The sequence below is a fragment of the Oncorhynchus keta genome, chromosome 21 (assembly GCF_023373465.1).
Source record: "Oncorhynchus keta strain PuntledgeMale-10-30-2019 chromosome 21, Oket_V2, whole genome shotgun sequence".
Taxonomy (NCBI): domain Eukaryota; kingdom Metazoa; phylum Chordata; class Actinopteri; order Salmoniformes; family Salmonidae; genus Oncorhynchus; species Oncorhynchus keta.
In genome coordinates, this window is record NC_068441.1 from 33,571,793 (window position 1) to 33,590,586 (window position 18,794).

At 43.0% G+C, this 18,794-nt stretch overlaps 1 protein-coding gene across 10 annotated transcripts in view; it reads right to left on the minus strand.

Annotated features, from left to right (window-relative positions):
- The window catches only part of LOC118376045 (calcium-dependent secretion activator 1-like), a 226,190-nt gene that overhangs the window by 48,511 nt on the left and 158,885 nt on the right, over positions 1–18,794 (minus strand). For all 10 annotated transcript variants that reach the window (XM_052473737.1, XM_052473735.1, XM_052473734.1 and 7 more), the window contains exons 6-10: positions 11,328–11,449; positions 6,610–6,721; positions 2,141–2,280; positions 1,379–1,445; positions 439–547 (exon numbers count right to left, since the gene is read on the minus strand). In XM_052473737.1, coding sequence (XP_052329697.1) covers positions 439–547; positions 1,379–1,445; positions 2,141–2,280; positions 6,610–6,721; positions 11,328–11,449 — 550 coding nt within the window. The remainder of the gene's footprint in view (positions 1–438; positions 548–1,378; positions 1,446–2,140; positions 2,281–6,609; positions 6,722–11,327; positions 11,450–18,794) is intronic.

Below are 18,794 nucleotides of genomic sequence, written 5' to 3' on the forward strand. Positions count from 1 at the left end.
GAAGCCACTGCTCCAAATCAGCCATAAAAAAACAGACTACAGTTTGCAACGGCACATGAGGACAAATATCGTACTTTTATATCGTAGCTCTGTCAGGAGGAATGGGCCAAAATTCACCCAACTTATTGTGGGAGCTTGGGGAAGGCTACCCGAAACGTTTGACCCAAGTTAAACAATTTAAAGGCAATGCTTCCAAATACTAATTGAGTATATGTAAACTTCTGACCCACTGGGAATGTGATGAAAGAAATAAAAGCTGAAAGAAATAATTCCCTCTACTATTATTCTCACATTTCACATTCTTAAAATTAGGTGGTGTTCCTAACTGACCAAAGACGGGGAAATTTTACTAGGATTGATTGTCAGGATTTGTGAAAAACTGAGTTTAAATGTATTTGGCTAAGGTGTATGTAAACTTCCGACCTCAACTATATGTACCTGGCTGGGGGTCAGTGTAATCCACAGTGTAACCATCCAGCTGTAGCAGCTCCTGTGGCTCAGACTTCTTCTCTCTGTAGCTGCACATGGCAAAGGTGTACTGGCTCACCTGCATGAGAGAGGACAGACCCGTCATACCCTTCATGTGCTGAGGAACATTACAGGATTAGTCGTGACTTTTCAAGTATGAGCTTCTTTAAAAAGGTATTATATTTGTGTGGAAACCATCCCTTCCCAGTGGCAGTTCGGGAACACCCCTCCTTCAGCAACCCCCTCCCCCCTCCTTAAACGGAGAGTCAAGACTAAACCAATTCACCTTGGTGGTGTGCAGACTGGTTTAATATTATTCTTAATGACTTCACACAATCAAAGAGCAACAACATGCCTGAAACTATATATTCACAGTATTATGAAGGAATTATGGTTTATTTGGTAGCATTTCGTAGTGTGACTGATTTACTAATTTCATAGTACTGTACAAAGTTAGAGGTGTGCTATTTGATAGATTCCCCCGCTCCCCCTACCTCCAGCTCCCAGGGAGCCCTGAGGTCAACCTACCCCCACCCCCTCCCCAACCTTGTACTTCTGAGTGGGAGACCTTCCCAGGTAGTAGCCTGCCTAGCTCACAAACTAGAATCAGGGCGCCTACTCCGACAAAGTTAATTGACCCACAGTCCCACACAGTGACATGATATCATTGACATGACGTGCAAATGAGCATTAGAAAACCTATCGCGCAAATGTTACCATTACAATGTTTTCGTGCGGGTGCCCCGTGCAGCCCCCTGTAAGATGTCGCCCTGGGCGACTGCCAATGTCACCTATACCTAAATCCGCCACTGCTTCAGGCACATGTTTCTTACGGTGTTGGTGGTGTACTAATTTGAATAACCTTTCAATTGAGCAGACCTGATATTTCATAGGCTGATTATATACCTACCTGCACCAGGACAAAGAAACGCTTCTTCCATCGCTTCCAGACGTTTTTCCCAAAAGCCCACAAATACCTTCCAGAAAACAATGTTAAAGTTCATTACATGGCATTGGTATGAGAAATGGCTAATATTGTTTCCTGTGTTGTAGCAACAGAATGGCCAGGTTTAGCCCACACTAAATGTATAGACAAGACTGTATCCCCTCCTACGTGGAAAGTAGAGGCTGATCTAATCACTGTTTATAATATCTCTTACAGAAAAACACAGAATTTCACCTTACATTTGACATGTGTAGTTTCATGTTATCACATGTTGCTTTACATGTTGTCACATGTTATCACATTAACTTCACATAAGATCACATGTGAAATGTATTTGGTTTCCATTAGGGATGACAATGATGTTTCATGCAGACTGGATGACCCTGAGTTGACACAGCGAGAATGAGTCACATTGGCCTTTAAGCAAGAGGCTTTGTTGCTCCCCAAAGGTGAAACAGACAAGGACAAAAGGGCCCTCAACAGACAGGCAGAATGGTCATAAGACATCTAGTCATGTGCTGCAACTATAATAGTATAGTGTATCTACAGAAACACAAGATAATTCATATAGATTGTTTCAATGAATTCCAACACCTGATGGTGGTCTGAATGGTATGTCAATGTCATACAATATTTATGATTATGGTCCTCAATCATTTGCAGAGCATTCCATGGGAAACTTTCTAAGAGTTGTACAGATCAGATCTGCAGCTTGTCCATGCTTACCCAGAATGCTTCATGTTCTGCGGTTTGTCCATGCGGATGGCCAGTTTGATCTGAAGGTTCTGGTCGGGGCAGGCCTTAGTGATGGCCATCTTATGGAGCTCTGAGGCTTTGGGGCTGTTAGGGGTCGGGTGGAGGACCACCTGGAAGAGAGAAGTATCAAATAAATTCATATTGAAAGAGAGATTTAGAGATGAAGAAAATATGACAATATCTAAACTAAACTACTTGTTTTTATCTTTTATTATTTAATCAGGTGAGTCCCATTGACATCTCTATTGCACTCCTCACTGCCTTTTCCCACCTGGACAAAAGGAACACCTATGTGAGAATACTGTTCATTGACTACAACTCAGCGTTCAACACCATACTGCCCTCAAAGCTCATCAATAAGCTAAGGTCCCTGGGACTAAATACCTCCCTCTGCAACTTGATCCTGGACTTCTTGATGAGCCACCCCCAGGTGGTAAGGGTAGGTAACAACACATTCTCAACCCAGGGGCCCCTCAGAGGTGCGTGCTCAGTCTCCCCGTGTACTCCCTGTTCACTCATGACTGCATGGCCAGGCACGACTCCAACACTATCATTAAGTTTGCCGATGACACAACAGTGGTAGGCCTGATCACCAACAACGACGAGACAGCCTATAGGGAGGAGGTCAAAGACCTGGCCGCGTGATGCCAGGATAACAAACTCTCCCTCAATGTGATCAAGACAAAGGAGATCATTGGAGATCATTGTGGACAACAGGAAGAAGAGGACTGAGCACTCCCCCATGTTTCATCCATGGGGCTGCAGTGGAGCAGGTTGAGAGCTTCAAATTCCTGTGTGTCCACATAACCAACAAACTAACGGCAGGGTAGCCTAGTGGTTAGAGCATTGGAGTAGTAACCGGAAGGTTGCCGTCATTGTAAATAAGAATTTGTTCTTAACTGACTTGCCTGGTTAAATAAAGGTAAAATAAAAAAATAAAAAATAAAATGGTCCAAGCATACCAAGACAGTCGTGAAGAGGGCAAGACAAAAACCTATTCCTCCTCAGGAGACAGAAAAGATTTGGCATGGGTCCTCAGATCCTCAAAAGTTTCTACAGCTGCACCATCGAGGGTATCATAACTGGTTGCACTACTACCTGGTATGGCAACTACTCGGCCGCCAACCGCAAGGCACTACAGAGGGTAGTGCGTATGGCCCAGTACATCACTGGGGTCAATCTTCCTGCCATACAGGACCTCTATACCAGGCAGTGTCAGAGGAAGGCCCTAAAATTGTCAAAGACTCTAGCCACCCTAGTCATAGACTGTTCTCTCTGCTTCTGCATGGCAAGTGGTACCAGAGCGCCAAGTCTTGGTCCAAGAGGCTTCTAAACAGCTTCTACCCCCAAGCCATAAGACTCCTGAACATCTAATCAAATGGCGACCCAGACTATTTGCATTGCCCCCCTCCACACACCTTTTACACCGCTGCTACTCTCTGCTACTCTCATCTATGCATAGTCACTTTAATAACTCAACCTACATGTAAATATTATGTCAATTACCTAGTCTAACCGGTGCCCCGTACATTGACTCTGTACTGGTACCCCTCAGTATATAGTCTCCACATTGACTCTGTACCGGTACCCCCAGTATACAGTCTCCACATTTACTCTGTACCGGTACCCCCCAGTATATAGTCTCCATATTGACTCTGTACCGGTACCCCCAGTATATAGTCTCCACATTGACTCTGTACCGGTACCCCCAGTATATAGTCTCCACATTGACTCTGTACCGGTACCCCCAGTATATAGTCTCCACATTGACTCTGTACCGGTACCCCCAGTATACAGTCTCCACATTGACTCTGTACCGGTAACCCCCAGTATATAGTCTCCATATTGACTCTGTACCAGTACCCCCAGTATATAGTCTCCACATTGACTCTGTACCGGTACCCCCAGTATATAGTCTCCACATTGACTCTGTACCAGTACCCCCAGTATATAGTCTCCACATTGACTCTGTACCGGTACCCCCCAATATATAGTCTCCACATTGACTCTGTACCGGTACCCCCCAATATATAGTCTCGCTATTGTTATTTTACTGCTGCTCTTCTTTTTTTAAACTACATTGTTGGTTAGGGGCTCGTCAGTAAGCATTGCACTGTAAGGTCTACTACACCTGTTGTATTCAGCGCATTCGACTATTAATATTTGATTTATTTGAGATAGAAATAATGTGCACAGTTGTGAGTGTAATGTACCAGGTGTATTGGACATATCTCCATCCAGTGAGTCTGTATTCAACACCATGAGTCAGCATTCTCAACGTTTCTGAACAGTCAATTCATTTCCACAAGCATTAAATCTTAATCGTGCTCTGGCAGCCTGGGCCCCGGTGCTTTGTGACACGTTTGAGCTGGTGGCTCAGCCTATCTGTGTAGCTGTGTATCTGTGTAGCTGTGTATCTGTGTAGCTGTGTAGCCGTATCAAAGGAGAGAGAAGCGCAGCAGCCGACACTCTCCTCTACTCCTCGTCGCTCTGCTACACACTGCCCCCCTGAAGAGGGGGCCTAATCTATCTTTGCAGAGTTAAAGAGCTTTGAGGAAGCATTGTGGCCCGGCTGGATGACTGGCTGGCTGATTGACTGACTGCCTGCCTGGTTAACTGACTTGACTGACTGATCAACTGACTGACTGGCTCACTTTTTGACTGACTGATAGCTGCCTCTCTGCCACTGCAGCAGGAGACAAAAGAGCCCTGTCAATTAACTAATTAAAACATGTTAATCAAAGTGAAGAAATATGATAGCTGTGTACAGTATGTGGCCCGAAGATATCACTGAGGAACTGTGACGGGGTCACAGCTCAGAGGTAAAACTGGTTGAAATGAAGTTGTGGTTGTGGGGGGTTAAAACCATCACTGACTCAGCCCACCTACAGTACTGTACTGAATAAGCATCAGGCAGTGTAGATGAGACTGAAACAGCCTCTTTTTGTCCTTTTGTCTGGAGTCCAAATCGAAGATTTTTGGTTCCAACCGCCGTGTCTTTGTGAGACATGGTGTGGTTGAATAGATGGATCTCCGCATGTGTATTTCCCACTGTAAAGCATGGAGGAGGAGGTGTTATGGTGTGGGGGTGCTTTGCTGGTGACACTGTCTGTGATTTATTTATGAATTCAAGGCACACTTAACCAGCATGGCCACCACAGCATTCTGCAGCGATACACATCCCATCTGGTTTGAGCTTAGTGGGAATATCTTTTGTTTTTCAACAGGACAATGACACAATACACCTCCAGGCTGTATAGGGGCTATTTGACCAAAAAAGAGAGTGATGGCGCTTCATCAGATGTCCTGGCCTCCGCAATCATCCGACCTCAACCCAATTGAGATGGTTTGGGATGAGTTGGACCGCAGAGTGAAAGAATGTGGGAACAACTTCAAGACGGTTGGAAAAGCATTCCAGGTGAAGCTGGTTGAGAGAAAGCCAAGAATGTGCAAAGCTGTTATCAAGCCAAAGGGTGGCTATTTGAAGAATCACTAATATAATATATAGGTGGAGCTGTTTAACACTTTTTTGGTTAATACATGATTCCATGTAGAACATAGTAAAGATAAAGATAAAGAAAAAACCTTGAATAAGTAGGTGTGTCCAAACTTTTGACTGGTACTGTATAACAATACAAACATAAGAGTGAGGAAGATGGAGAAAAATACAGAGAGAGAGAAAGAGAGGGACAGGCGACAGATAGAGAGAGACTTTAGTGAGAGAGAGGCTGTAGAGAGAGACGGTAGAGAGACACTGTCGAAAGAAACTGTAGCGAGAGATTGTTGAGAGACACTGTAGAGAGAGAGACAATGTAGAGAGAGAGACACTGTAGAGAGAGAGACACTGTAGAAAGAGAGACATTGTATAGACTGTAGAGAGAGAACTGTAAGAGAGACACTGTAAGGAGGAAGACGGAGACTGTAGAGAGACTGTAGAGAAAGAGAGAGACCATAGAGAGAGAGAGAGAGAGAGAGACTGTAGAGAGAGAGACTGTAGAGAGAGACTGTAGAGAGAGAGAGAGAGAGACCGTAGAGAGGGAGAGAGAGAGACCGTAGAGAGAGACTGTAGAGAGAGAGACTTGAGAGAGAGAGAGAGAGAGAGAGAGAGAGAGAGAGAGGGCGAGAGAGAGAGAGACTATAGAGAGAGAGACTGTAGAGAGAGAGAGAGAGACCTTAGAGAGAGAGACTTTAGAGAGAGAGAGAGGGTGAGAGAGAGACTATAGAGAGAGAGACTATAGAGAGAGAGACTGTAGAGAGAGAGACTGCAGAGAGAGAGACTATATATATATATATATATATATATATATATATATATATATATATATATATAGAGAGAGAGAGAGAGAGAGAGAGAGAGAGAGAGAGAGAGAGAGAGAGAGAGAGAGAGAGAGAGAGAGAGAGAGAGAGAGAGAGAGAGAGAGAGAGAAATATTGTGTTACCCTGCCCAGCTCTTTGTCCTCCAGGGCCAGAACTCCAGTGCTTTCTGTAAACAGTTTCACCTTGACAGCAGGGAGGGGGTGTGTGGTGGTGAAGTCTCCCTGGGTCCCCCAGCTGAAATACAACACACACACACAGTGGTGTAAAGTACCTAAGAAAGTAGTTTCTTGGGGTATCTCTACTTAACTTTACTATTTATATTTTTGACAACTTTTACTTTTACTCCACTACATTCCTGAAAAAAATAATGTACTTTTTACACCTTATATTTTCCCTGACACACAAAAGTAGTCGTTATATTTAGAATGCTCAAGCAGGACAGAATTATGGCACCTATCAATATTAAGATTTGTCATCCCTACTGCCTCTGATATGACAACTGCAGTGTTTGTAAATTATGTCTGACTGTTGGAATGGGCCCCTTTCTGTCCATAATTAAGAATATGAAAATAGTGCCATCTAGTATGCTTAATTTAAGGAATTTGTACTTTGTACTTTTACTCAAGTATGACAATGTAGTACTTTTTCTAGAACTGTACTTAAGTACATCTAAAACCAGATACTTTTAGACTTTTACTCAAGTAGTATTTTAATGGGTAACTTTCACTTTTACTTGAGTCATTTTCTGTTAAATTATCTTTACTTTTACTCATGTTTGACAATTGAGTACTTTTTCCACCACTGCACAAACATCAGAAGCAATATACCTTCACTACATTCTGGCATGACTCAAAACATGGGAGCAACTGCAACATCCAAGGGGCTGTACATTTAGCCCAGGATTCAAACTAACGCAGATAAACAACCTGCACTGAAATTTCATTTGGAAGGGAATTTCTGTTCGAGCTGCCATTCGCAGTCTTTACAGTGAATGTAATTGAATTGAATCCCAGCCTCACTTAACATCTGCCTGGCCCAGAGGTATTGCACAAGATCTAGTAAAAAAACTACATCTCCGTCCCTTTTCTCTCTCACTTTCTCTCTCTCAATTCAATTAAAGTGCTTCAATGGCCTGTATTGGCACGGGAAACATCTGTTAACATTGCCAAAGCAAGTGAAATAGAAAATAAACAAAAGTGAAGTAAACAATAAAAAATTAACAGTAAACATTACACATTACAGTTCAAAAGGAATAGAAACATTTCAAATGTCATATTACGTATATATACAGTGTTGTAACGATGAGCAAATAGTCAAAGTACAAAAGGAAAAATAAATCAACAGAAATATGGGTTGCATTTACAATGGTGTCTGTTATTGGTATTGTTACTGTTACTGGTATTTCACCCAATAGGTAATAGGTCTCTCTCTCTCTCTCTCTCTCTCTCTCTCTCTCTCTCTCTCTCTCTCTCTCTCTCTCTCTCTCTCTCTCTCTCTCTCTCTCTCTCTCTCTCTCTCTCTCTCTCTCTCTCTCTCTCTCTCTCTCCCTCTCTACCTGCACTCTCAGAAGGAGTGAGTGGTGGTTAGATATAAACTACTAGAAAACCAAGGTGGAAGAGAAAAAGCTAGGTCTGACTGAGTAAGTAATTTACTGTTGAATTATGAGACAGACTGAGAACAGCAGCTGACACTTTCTTTGTCTTGGTTGAACCTGCGGGGAGTAGAGGGAGGTGATATGAAATGTATTGTCTGGTCCCAGTCCCACACACACTGTGCAGCAGCAACATGAATTTATTACAGAGGAGAGATGGAGTGGTACTGGAGCACCAAGTCTAGGTCCAAGAGGCTTCTAAACAGCTTCTTATTTTTCTTAAAACTGCATTGTTGGTTAAGGGCTTGTGAGTAAACATTTCACTGTAAGGTCTACAGCTGTTGTATTCGACGCATGTGACAAATACAATTTGATTTGAGACTGAGAAGGAGACAGGCCACCGACCACACCACGCAAGGAGCACTACCAGTCTGAGGAAACACTACCACGACACAGAGACAAACACACATGCACACTCACGCATGCACACACACGTGCACATTCACAAAGTGACATATACTAACATGTTCATAAGGGTTATTGTGTCTTTAATCATAATTGGATGACACGTGATATCATCATCAAGGAGGCAGAGCCAGCAGTCTGTGTGTGTGTGTGTGTGTGTGTGCCCGCCCGCGTGTGTGAGCGTCTGTGTGTGCTGTTTGTCCTCCTGCTGTGAGTGTCCCTCTACGTGAGCTGCATCTGTGAGTGACGATGTGAAAAATGGAGACACAGAAAGGGGACAGGGGAAACGGTGTGTGAACACAGCAAGAGTGTCACTCCTCCTCCTCCTGCTCCTCTCTGACACTACCACCCAGCACCACCAGCGGGGCCAGTGGTGTCTCATCTTACACGGAACTGTTTCACATTGGCACCATATTTCTACTTGTATTGATCATTTATTGAATATAGATTGTGCTGCCATCCTGTTAGAAGGTAACAGATTATTTTATTACAATGGTTAAGATGGATTTTCATTGTGTTCCATGGTGTTATTCGCCACCTAGTGGAGCTTTCTGGTACTTGGACTGTAAGGAAAACAGGAAGAGACACGCAGAGGATGAAACCGGAAGAGACCCGAGAAGTAGCTAAAAACAACGCTACGGTGCAGGTCTTTCAGTGCAGTTCTCTTGTCACGCATCTACCTCGGAAAATATTTGTTTGTAAATTCGATTCAAGCTTTTAGCTAGTGATGATAATCTTGTTATTGATAGAGTTGCTTACATATCAATGTTGGTTGGTTGCATTTACTCACACAAATTGCAATGCCTTTCATGTATGTCGTTAGCTGTATTACCTCGTGTGTAACGGATGTGAAACGGCTAGCTTAGTTAGCGGTGCGCGCTAAATAGCGTTTCAATCGGTTACGTCACTTGCTCTGAGACCTTGAAGTAGTAGTTCCCCTTGCTCTGCAAGAGCCGCGGCTTTTGTGGAGCGATGGGTAACGATGCTTCGTGGGTGACTGTTGTTGATGTGTGCAGAAGGTCCCTGGTTCGCGCCCGGGTATGGGCGAGGGGACGGACGTAAAGTTATTCTGTTACATGTGCGTCATGCAAACGAATTGTAAAATATACAATACTGTAGTTTTGTTACTGTTTCTAGTGTAATATGCTTTGTTATTCTACAGAGACGGCTGTCCATTAATAGAGTTAGCCAATTACCATATGAGTAAAAATTAGCTATATGGTTTGGCATCATGCCAGATGCATGGTACCTTAGCACGTGCTTTGTATTCATAAAACTTCAAATGTATAATGTACAGCTACAGTATGTCGGTGTGAATTGAATACTAAAGTAGATTATTTTCTCTATTTTGCAGTTTCACAACATAAACGTTTTCAATATATTCATTCAAGAAAAGTCAAGCCTTGGGAGTTTTATTGAAGACTTAGTTGTTAGCTATCTGTCTAGTTTTGCATGGGAACGCAATTCAAGGGCAGAATATAGATATGAATATGGATATAATCAATAAGAATGAGCGTAGTACTGTAATATCTTCAAGAAGCAGAAAGATCGTTTGTTCAACAAAATGACAGCAAGTCCTAGATCAGTCAGGATTCAGACGCAGGATCTTAATTTGAGAGTTCCCTACAGCAGGAAAATTATTCTGCAGCAAAATCAAATTATTATGTGGATTATAATTAATGGACATTTTTTGTAGGGGAAATCAAGACTGACATTTCTTAGTGGAAATTACAAACTTCAGAAGACTTTTTAAACTTCAAATTCATTACAAGTTTAAAATGTCCTGCAACAGGGTGGTCAAATGAAGATCCTACATCGGTATGTGTCTCATCATGCCCAAGGGGTTTGGAATTCTCTTACAACAGATAGGGGTACAGTTTCAGTAAGGTGACTGGACAAAGAGGGAGTTGCATGAGCGTGTGTGTTTGGAGGTAGCTGCAGCGTTGTCTGTTGTAGGCAACAAATGCCATTTGAAGAACATGACGGGGACCTTGCCGATGGAAGCAGCAACATCAAGGTCCATACTCCTACTGTGCAGCATATAAATTAGTGTCTAATTCATATTTGAGTTGAGTGGCTTGGAGTAAGTCCCATGTCAATACAAAGGACGAAACATTCACCGGTGCGTATGCTGGCCCCTCATCCCAGTACTACATCAACCCCATCACCTATCAATCTTTAGAAATGGATTTCATTATTGTGTTGTATTTGACCTTGCATCGGTGTGCATCGTGTATATTACAATGGGGGTAGTTGAAGCTTGTTCAGTCAAAGGTTACTAAACATCACGAGAGAAAGACTGGCTTCATAGACACACTGTACTGTTACAGACTGTGTCCTTACAGGAGACATGATCATGTTCGACACATTCACCTCATTCAGGCAGGGATGACGAAAGGCTGTAACCGTGATGAACATGAACCAATTTACGGTGTTGGACCCTTAGATATAGTTTCTGGATGTATCTATATGGTTATACCCGTAGGTGAATGTGAGGTGTTCAAAGGAGAACCTTTTTGGTATGCTCATGACCTGAGATTGACTCATCATCGGACCTCTCTCTAAATCCCATGGAGACGGACTGTTCTAAACGGAAGATTACACTGTGAGCCTTCTTTCACAACTTGAACAGCTGACTCAGAAATCAAAGTGTGAAGAGAAGGGGACTACATTCAAATACCATGAGAACACATTAGTAAGTGGATGTTGAGCAAAGCCAGGTTGAGGTGAGAGAAAGAGAGACAAAGGCACAGAGAGAGAGTCAGAGAGATAGTAGGATCTTACGTTGGCTTGGAGGCCTCGGCCTGGTCTGTCTGCAGTTTCTCCCCTCCCTCCACCTCCATAGTGCAGTACACAATCCTGTTAGGAGCCAGAGACTTCAGGCCCACCACCTCCATGATAACCACCTGAAGGGCACACACAAACAGCATGTTGTTAAACCACAGGTATATTCAGTAAGGTTCACAATGTAGCAGAAATGTATTAAATATAGAGCTAACATTACTCTCTATTCTACATGAAAGACAACCCTACTGTATCTGGTCAAGACAATGCATCTGATGGCTCTGCACATTCCTGAACGGGCCCCAGCCCTTTACACAACTACAACAGTCACCTTGACCTTGTTGATCAAAGGCAGAAACCCACATAGGTAAATGCATACAGAATAACCTCATAAAACCCCCATTAACAATCATTAGTTTAAAACTCATTAGTACCCGTAGCTCTATTGGTCAACAACATTTACAGTATATCTTAAAGTACCTTAAACCAATGGAGCGTGCTGAGTGGAGGACAGCTCATAATAATGGCTGGAACGGCGCGAACAGAATGGCAACAAACACATTGAAATCATGTGTTTGATGTATTTGATACCATTCCACTGATTCCACTCCAGCCATTATTATTATTATTACTTTTCGTGCCCGAGATGGCATAGCAGTTCAGACGTCTTTTGTCCTCGTCTTGTCGTGTCCTGTATATATATATATATTTACAACTTTTTTTCACATACATTTTATTTTTATTTTCCATCAACTCGCCTTCAAAACACTCTCCTGCAACCCGCCTCACCAATTTATATTTAAAAATAAGTATTATTTACCTCAAATCTGCAATCCTCCAAGAAGCTAGCCAGAAGCTAGCCAGAAACTCCAAGAAGCTAGCCAGAAACTAAACAGAAGCTAGCCAGGAGCTAGCTAGAAGCTAATCAGAAGCTAGTTCAGAAGCTAGTTAGCTTCTTTACTGGTAAATCGTTAGTATTCAGCTAACCACGGTTTGTGGTCATCAGCTATCCTTTAGCTCGAAAATCTATCGCCAGTTTTGTACGGCGCAGCGCGGCTCGGAACGGAACATACTGGACCAATTTTTCTCTCCATGTCCTTGGATTTCAACTGCTCTCTGGACATTCATTCCCGGATCTCACAGCTCGCTAGCTGCTATCCGTGTGTCTATCTGCTCTCGTCGATTCCGGAGCAAACATCAATTACTCCGGAGCTAGCCAGCTCCGTCAATCACTCCTGGGCTGCAGTCACCTATCCGGACCCGTTTTACTGCCTACGCGGACCCCCACCGGGCCTTCACAACTGGACTGCCGACGTTATCTACCCGAAGGAGATCTGGCTGGCTCCTCCGTCGCGACGTTACCTGAACGCCCATCTGCGGCCTGCTAACCGTTAGCTGTCTTACCGGCTGCTCTCAGAATAGACAATCGGACAATTTATTTATTTTTATTATTATTATGTTTCTTCTTGGGCCTCTATAACTATATCTATTGTTTTTATTTTATTTTTGTTGTTGTGTGATTTGGACTAATCCCCTCGACCACACGGAACCCCACTAATCTACTGACGGAACGCAAGAGGTGGCTAACAACAGACCTCCATCCTATGCTAGCTTGCTACCGATGTCCTGGCAAGCTGTCTAAATCGCCGTGACCCCCAAACCAACCACTCCACTCACTGGACTCTTTTGATCACTCGACTAAGGATGCCTCTCCTTAATGTCAATATGTCTTGTCCATTGCTGTTCTGGTTAGTGTTTATTGGCTTATTTCACTGTAGCGCCTCTAGTCCTGCTCACTATACCTTATCCAATTTATTAGTTCCACCACCCACACATGCAATGACATCTCCTGGTTTCAATGATGTTTCTAGAGACAATATCTCTCTCTTCATCACTCAATACCTAGGTTTATCTCCACTGTATTCACATCCTACCATACCTTTGTCTGTACATTATACCTTGATGCTATTTTATCGCCCCCAGAAACCTCCTTTTACTCTCTGTTCCAGACGTTCTAGACAACCAATTCTTATTGCTTTTAGCCGTACCCTTATTCTTCTCCTCCTATGTTCCTCTGGCGATGTAGAGGTGAATCCAGGCCCTGCAGTGCCTAGCTCCACTCCTATTCCCCAGGCGCTCTCTTTTGATGACTTCTGTAACCGTAATAGCCTTGGTTTCATGCATGTTAACATTAGAAGCTTCCCTAAGTTTGTTCTATTCACTGCTTTAGCACACTCTGCCAACCCGGATGTTCTAGCTGTGTCTGAATCCTGGCTTAGGAAGACCACCAAAAATTCTGAAATTTTAATTCAAAATTACAACATTTTCAGACAAGATATAACTGCCAAAGGGGGCGGTGTTGCAATCTACTGCAAAGATAGCCTGCAGAGTTCTGTCCTACTATCCAGGTCTGTACCCAAACAATTTGAACTTCTACTTTTAAAAATCCACCTCTCTAAAAACAAGTCTCTCACGGTTGCCACCTGCTATAGACCACCCTCTGCCCCCAGCTGTGCTCTGGACACCATATGTGAACTGATTGCCCCCCATCTATCTTCAGAGCTCGTGCTGCTAGGCGACCTAAACTGGAACATGCTTAACACCCCAGCCATCCTACAATCTAAATTTGATGCCCTCAATCTCACTCAAATTATCAATGAACCTACCAGGTACCCCCCCAAAGCCTTAAACACGGGCACCCTCATAGATATCATCCTAACCAACTTCCCCTCTAAATACACCTCTGCTGTCTTCAACCAAGATCTCAGCGATCACTGCCTCATTGCCTGCATCCGTAATGGGTCAGCGGTCAAACGACATCCACTCATCACTGTAAAACGCTCCCTGAAACACTTCAGCGAGCAGGCCTTTCTAATCGACCTGGCCGGGGTATCCTGGAAGGATATTGATCTCATCCCGTCAGTAGAGGATGCCTGGAGATTTTTAAAAAATGCCTTCCTAACCATCTTAAATAAACATGCCCCATTCAAGAAATTTAGAACCAGGAACAGATATAGATATGATTCTCCCCAGACCTGACTGCCCTTAACCAGCACAAAAACATCCTATGGCATTCTGCATTAGCATCAAACAGCCCCCGTGATATGCAGCTGTTCAGGGAAGCTAGAAACCGTTATACACAGGCAGTTAGAAAAGCCAAGGCTAGCTTTTTCAAGCAGAAATTTGCTTCCTGCAACACAAACTCAAAAAGTTCTGGGACACTGTAAAGTCCATGGAGAATAAGAACACCTCCTCCCAGCTGCCCACTGCACTGAAGATAGGAAACACTGTCACCACTGATAAATCCACCATAATTGAGAATTTCAATAAGCATTTTTCGACGGCTGGCCATGCTTTCCACCTGGCTACTCCTACCCCGGTCAACAGCACTGCACCCCCAACAGCAACTCGCCCAAGCCTTCCCCATTTCTCCTTCTCCCAAATCCATTCAGCTGATGTTCTGAAAGAGCTGAAAAATCTGGACCCCTACAAATCAGCCGGGCTAGACAATCTGGACCCTTTCTTTCTAAAATTATCTGCCGAAATTGTTGCCACCCCTATTACTAGCCTGTTCAACCTCTCTTTCGTGTCATCTGAGATTCCCAAAGATTGGAAAGCAGGTGCGGTCATCCCCCTCTTCAAAGGGGGGGGCACTCTTGACCCAAACTGCTACAGACCTATATCTATCCTACCATGCCTTTCTAAGGTCTTCGAAAGCCAAGTCAACAAACAGATTACCGACCATTTCGAATCTCACCATACCTTCTCTGCTATGCAATCTGGTTTCAGAGCTGGTCATGGGTGCACCTCAGCCACGCTCAAGATCCTAAACGATATCTTAACCGCCATCGATAAGAAACATTACTGTGCAGCCGTATTCATTGATCTGGCCAAGGCTTTCGACTCTGTCAACCACCACATCCTCATCGGCAGACTCTACAGCCTTGGTTTCTCAAATGATTGCCTCGCCTGGTTCACCAACTACTTCTCTGATAGAGTTCAGTGCGTCAAATCGGAGGGTCTGCTGTCCGGTTCAATTCTTGGACCGACTCTCTTCTCTGTATACATCAATGAGGTCACTCTTGCTGCTGGTGAGTCCCTGATCCACCTCTACGCAGACGACACCATTCTGTATACTTCCGGCCCTCCTTTGGACACTGTGTTAACAACCCTCCAGGCAAGCTTCAATGCCATACAACTCTCCTTCCGTGGCCTCCAATTGCTCTTAAATACAAGTAAAACTAAATGCATGCTCTTCAACCGATCGCTACCTGCACCTACCCGCCTGTCCAACATCACTACTCTGGACGGCTCTGAGTTAGAATACGTGGACAACTACAAATACTTAGGTGTTTGGTTAGACTGTAAACTCTCCTTCCAGACCCATATCAAACATCTCCAATCCAAAGTAAAATCTAGAATTTGCTCCCTATTTCGCAACAAAGCATCCTTCACTCATGCTGCCAAACATACCCTTGTAAAACTGACCATCCTACCAATCCTCGACTTTGGCGATGTCATTTACAAAATAGCCTCCAATACCCTACTCAACAAATTGGATGCAGTCTATCACAGTGCAATCCGTTTTGTCACCAAAGCCCCATATACTACCCACCATTGCGACCTGTACGCTCTCGTTGGCTGGCCCTCGCTTCATACTCGTCGCCAAACCCACTGGCTCCATGTCATCTACAAGACCCTGCTAGGTAAAGTCCCCCTTATCTCAGCTCGCTGGTCACCATAGCATCTCCCACCTGTAGCACACGCTCCAGCAGGTATATCTCTCTAGTCACCCCCAAAACCAATTCTTTCTTTGGCCGCCTCTCCTTCCAGTTCTCTGCTGCCAATGACTGGAACGAACTACAAAAATCTCTGAAACTGGAAACACTTATCTCCCTCACTAGCTTTAAGCACCAACTGTCAGAGCATCTTACAGATTACTGCACCTGTACATAGCCCACCTATAATTTAGCCCAAACAACTACCTCTTTCCCAACTGTATTTAATGTATTTATTTATTTTGCTCCTTTGCACCCCATTATTTATTTCTACTTTGCACATTCTTCCATTGCAAAACTACCATTCCAGTGTTTTACTTGCTATATTGTATTTACTTCACCACCATGGCCTTTTTTGCCTTTACCTCCCTTCTCACCTAATTTGCTCACATTGTATATAGACTTGTTTATACTGTATTATTGACTGTATGTTTGTTTTACTCCATGTGTAACTCTGTGTCGTTGTATCTGTCGAACTGCTTTGCTTTATCTTGGCCAGGTCGCAATTGTAAATGAGAACTTGTTCTCAACTTGCCTACCTGGTTAAATAAAGGTGAAATAAAAAATAAAATAAAAAATGATCAAGGTGCCCTACACCCTGACTGAGAGAAAGATGATAACACAGAGACCTAGTCAAGCAAACTGAAACTCATGATAATTCAAATGGGAAAGACAATGGGGGGCAAAACCCCCATCACTAAATTCCATGACAGAAGCTACAAATCAGGCCAGCCTCTCCAATCTATAAAGCAGTAGTTTCAGTTTTAGCACCATAATCATCTCCTCTTCTCAACACTACAATCAACTGCTGGGAGGGCAACCTGGACTCGGGGGTAGACGTAACATAGTAAATGTAAATCCGAGACACTAATTAGTATGATATGCTATATTTCGTATGGTATGTATTAGTCGACCGATCAATTGGAATTGCCGATTTAATTAGGGACGATTTCAAGTTTCCATAACAATCGGAAATCTGTATTTTTGGGTGCCGATCTCTTTCTTTTTTTATTTTCATTTTATTTTTTTATACCTTTATTTTATACATTCTTATTTTCAATGACGGACTAGGAACGTTGGGTTAACTGCCTCGTTCAAGGGCAGCTCGGGGGATCCAATCTTGCAACCTTACAGTTGACTAGTCCAACGCAATACGACCTGCCTCTCTCTCGTTGCACTCCCCAAGGAGACTGCCTGTTACGCGAATGCAGTAAGCCAAGGGAAGTTGCTAGCTTGCATTAAACGTATCTTATAAAAAACAATCAATCATAATCACTAGTTAACTACACATGGTTGAAATTACTAGATATTATCTAGCGTGTCCTGTGTTGCATATAATCTGACTGAGCATACAAGCATCGAAGTATCTAAGTATCTGACTGAGCGGTGGTAGGCAGAGGAAGGCATGTAAACATTCATTCAAACAGCACTTTTGTGCGTTTTGCCAGCAGCTCTTCGTTGTGCGTCAAGCATTGCACCGTTTATGACTTCAAGCCTATCAACTCCCGAGATGAGACTGGTGTAACCGAAGTGAAATGGCTGGTTAGTTAGTGCGCGCTAATAGCGTTTCAAAAATCACTCGCTCTGATCCTTGGGGTGGTTGTTTCCCTTGCTCTGCATGGGTAACACTGCTTCGATGGTGGCTGTTATCGTTGTGTTGCTGGTTCGAGCTCAGGGAGGAGCGAGGAGAGGGACGGAAGCTATACTGTTACACTGGCAATACTAAAGTGCCTATAAGAACATCCAATAGTCATAGGTTAATGAAATACAAATGGTATAGAGAGAAATAGTCCAATAATTCCTATAATAACTACAAGCTAAAACTTCTTACATGTTCTCTGAGCAAGGAACTGAAACGTTAGCTTTCTTACATAGCACATATTGCACTTTTAATTTCTTCTCCAACACTTAGTTTTTTGCATTATTTAAACCAAATTGAACATGTTTCATTATTTACTTGAGGCTAAATTGATTTTATTGATGTATTATATTAAGTTAAAATAAGTGTTAATTCAGTATTGTTGTAATTGTCATTATTACAAATACAAAAATTAAAATAATCCGATTAATCGGTATCGGCTTTTTTGGTCCAATAATCCAATAATCGGTATCTGTATCGTCGTTGACCTCTAGTATGTATTAATTTGTGGATGTTTGCAATTGCAATTTATTGTGGCTAACGTGAGCTAGGTGGATAGGTGATGAGATTCGAACACGCAACCTTTTGGGTTGATAGACGTTCACGTTATGCACCTATCCAACCACCCTACTTTCATTTTTTACTTTAGCATCCTTCTGTCTTATGTAACGTACCAAACGTAACATATACTAATTTGAGTGTTCCAGATTTACATTTACTATGTTACATGTCTTTGAGACCAGGCTGGGGAGGGAGTGGTGGATCAGCCCCTTTTTTTTCAATTTTTGCCTAAAATGACATACCCAAATCTAACTGCCTGCAGCTCAGGCCCTGAAGCAAGGATATGCATATTCTTGGTACCATTTGAAAGGAAACACTTTGACCTTTGTGGAAATGTGAAAGGAATGTAGGAAAATATAACACATTAGATCTGGTAAAAGAAAATACAAAGAAAAAAACAACCGTTTTTCTGTTTTTTTGTACCATCTTTCAAATGCAATGGAAAGGCCATAATGTATTATTCCAACCCAGGTGCAATTTAGATTTTGG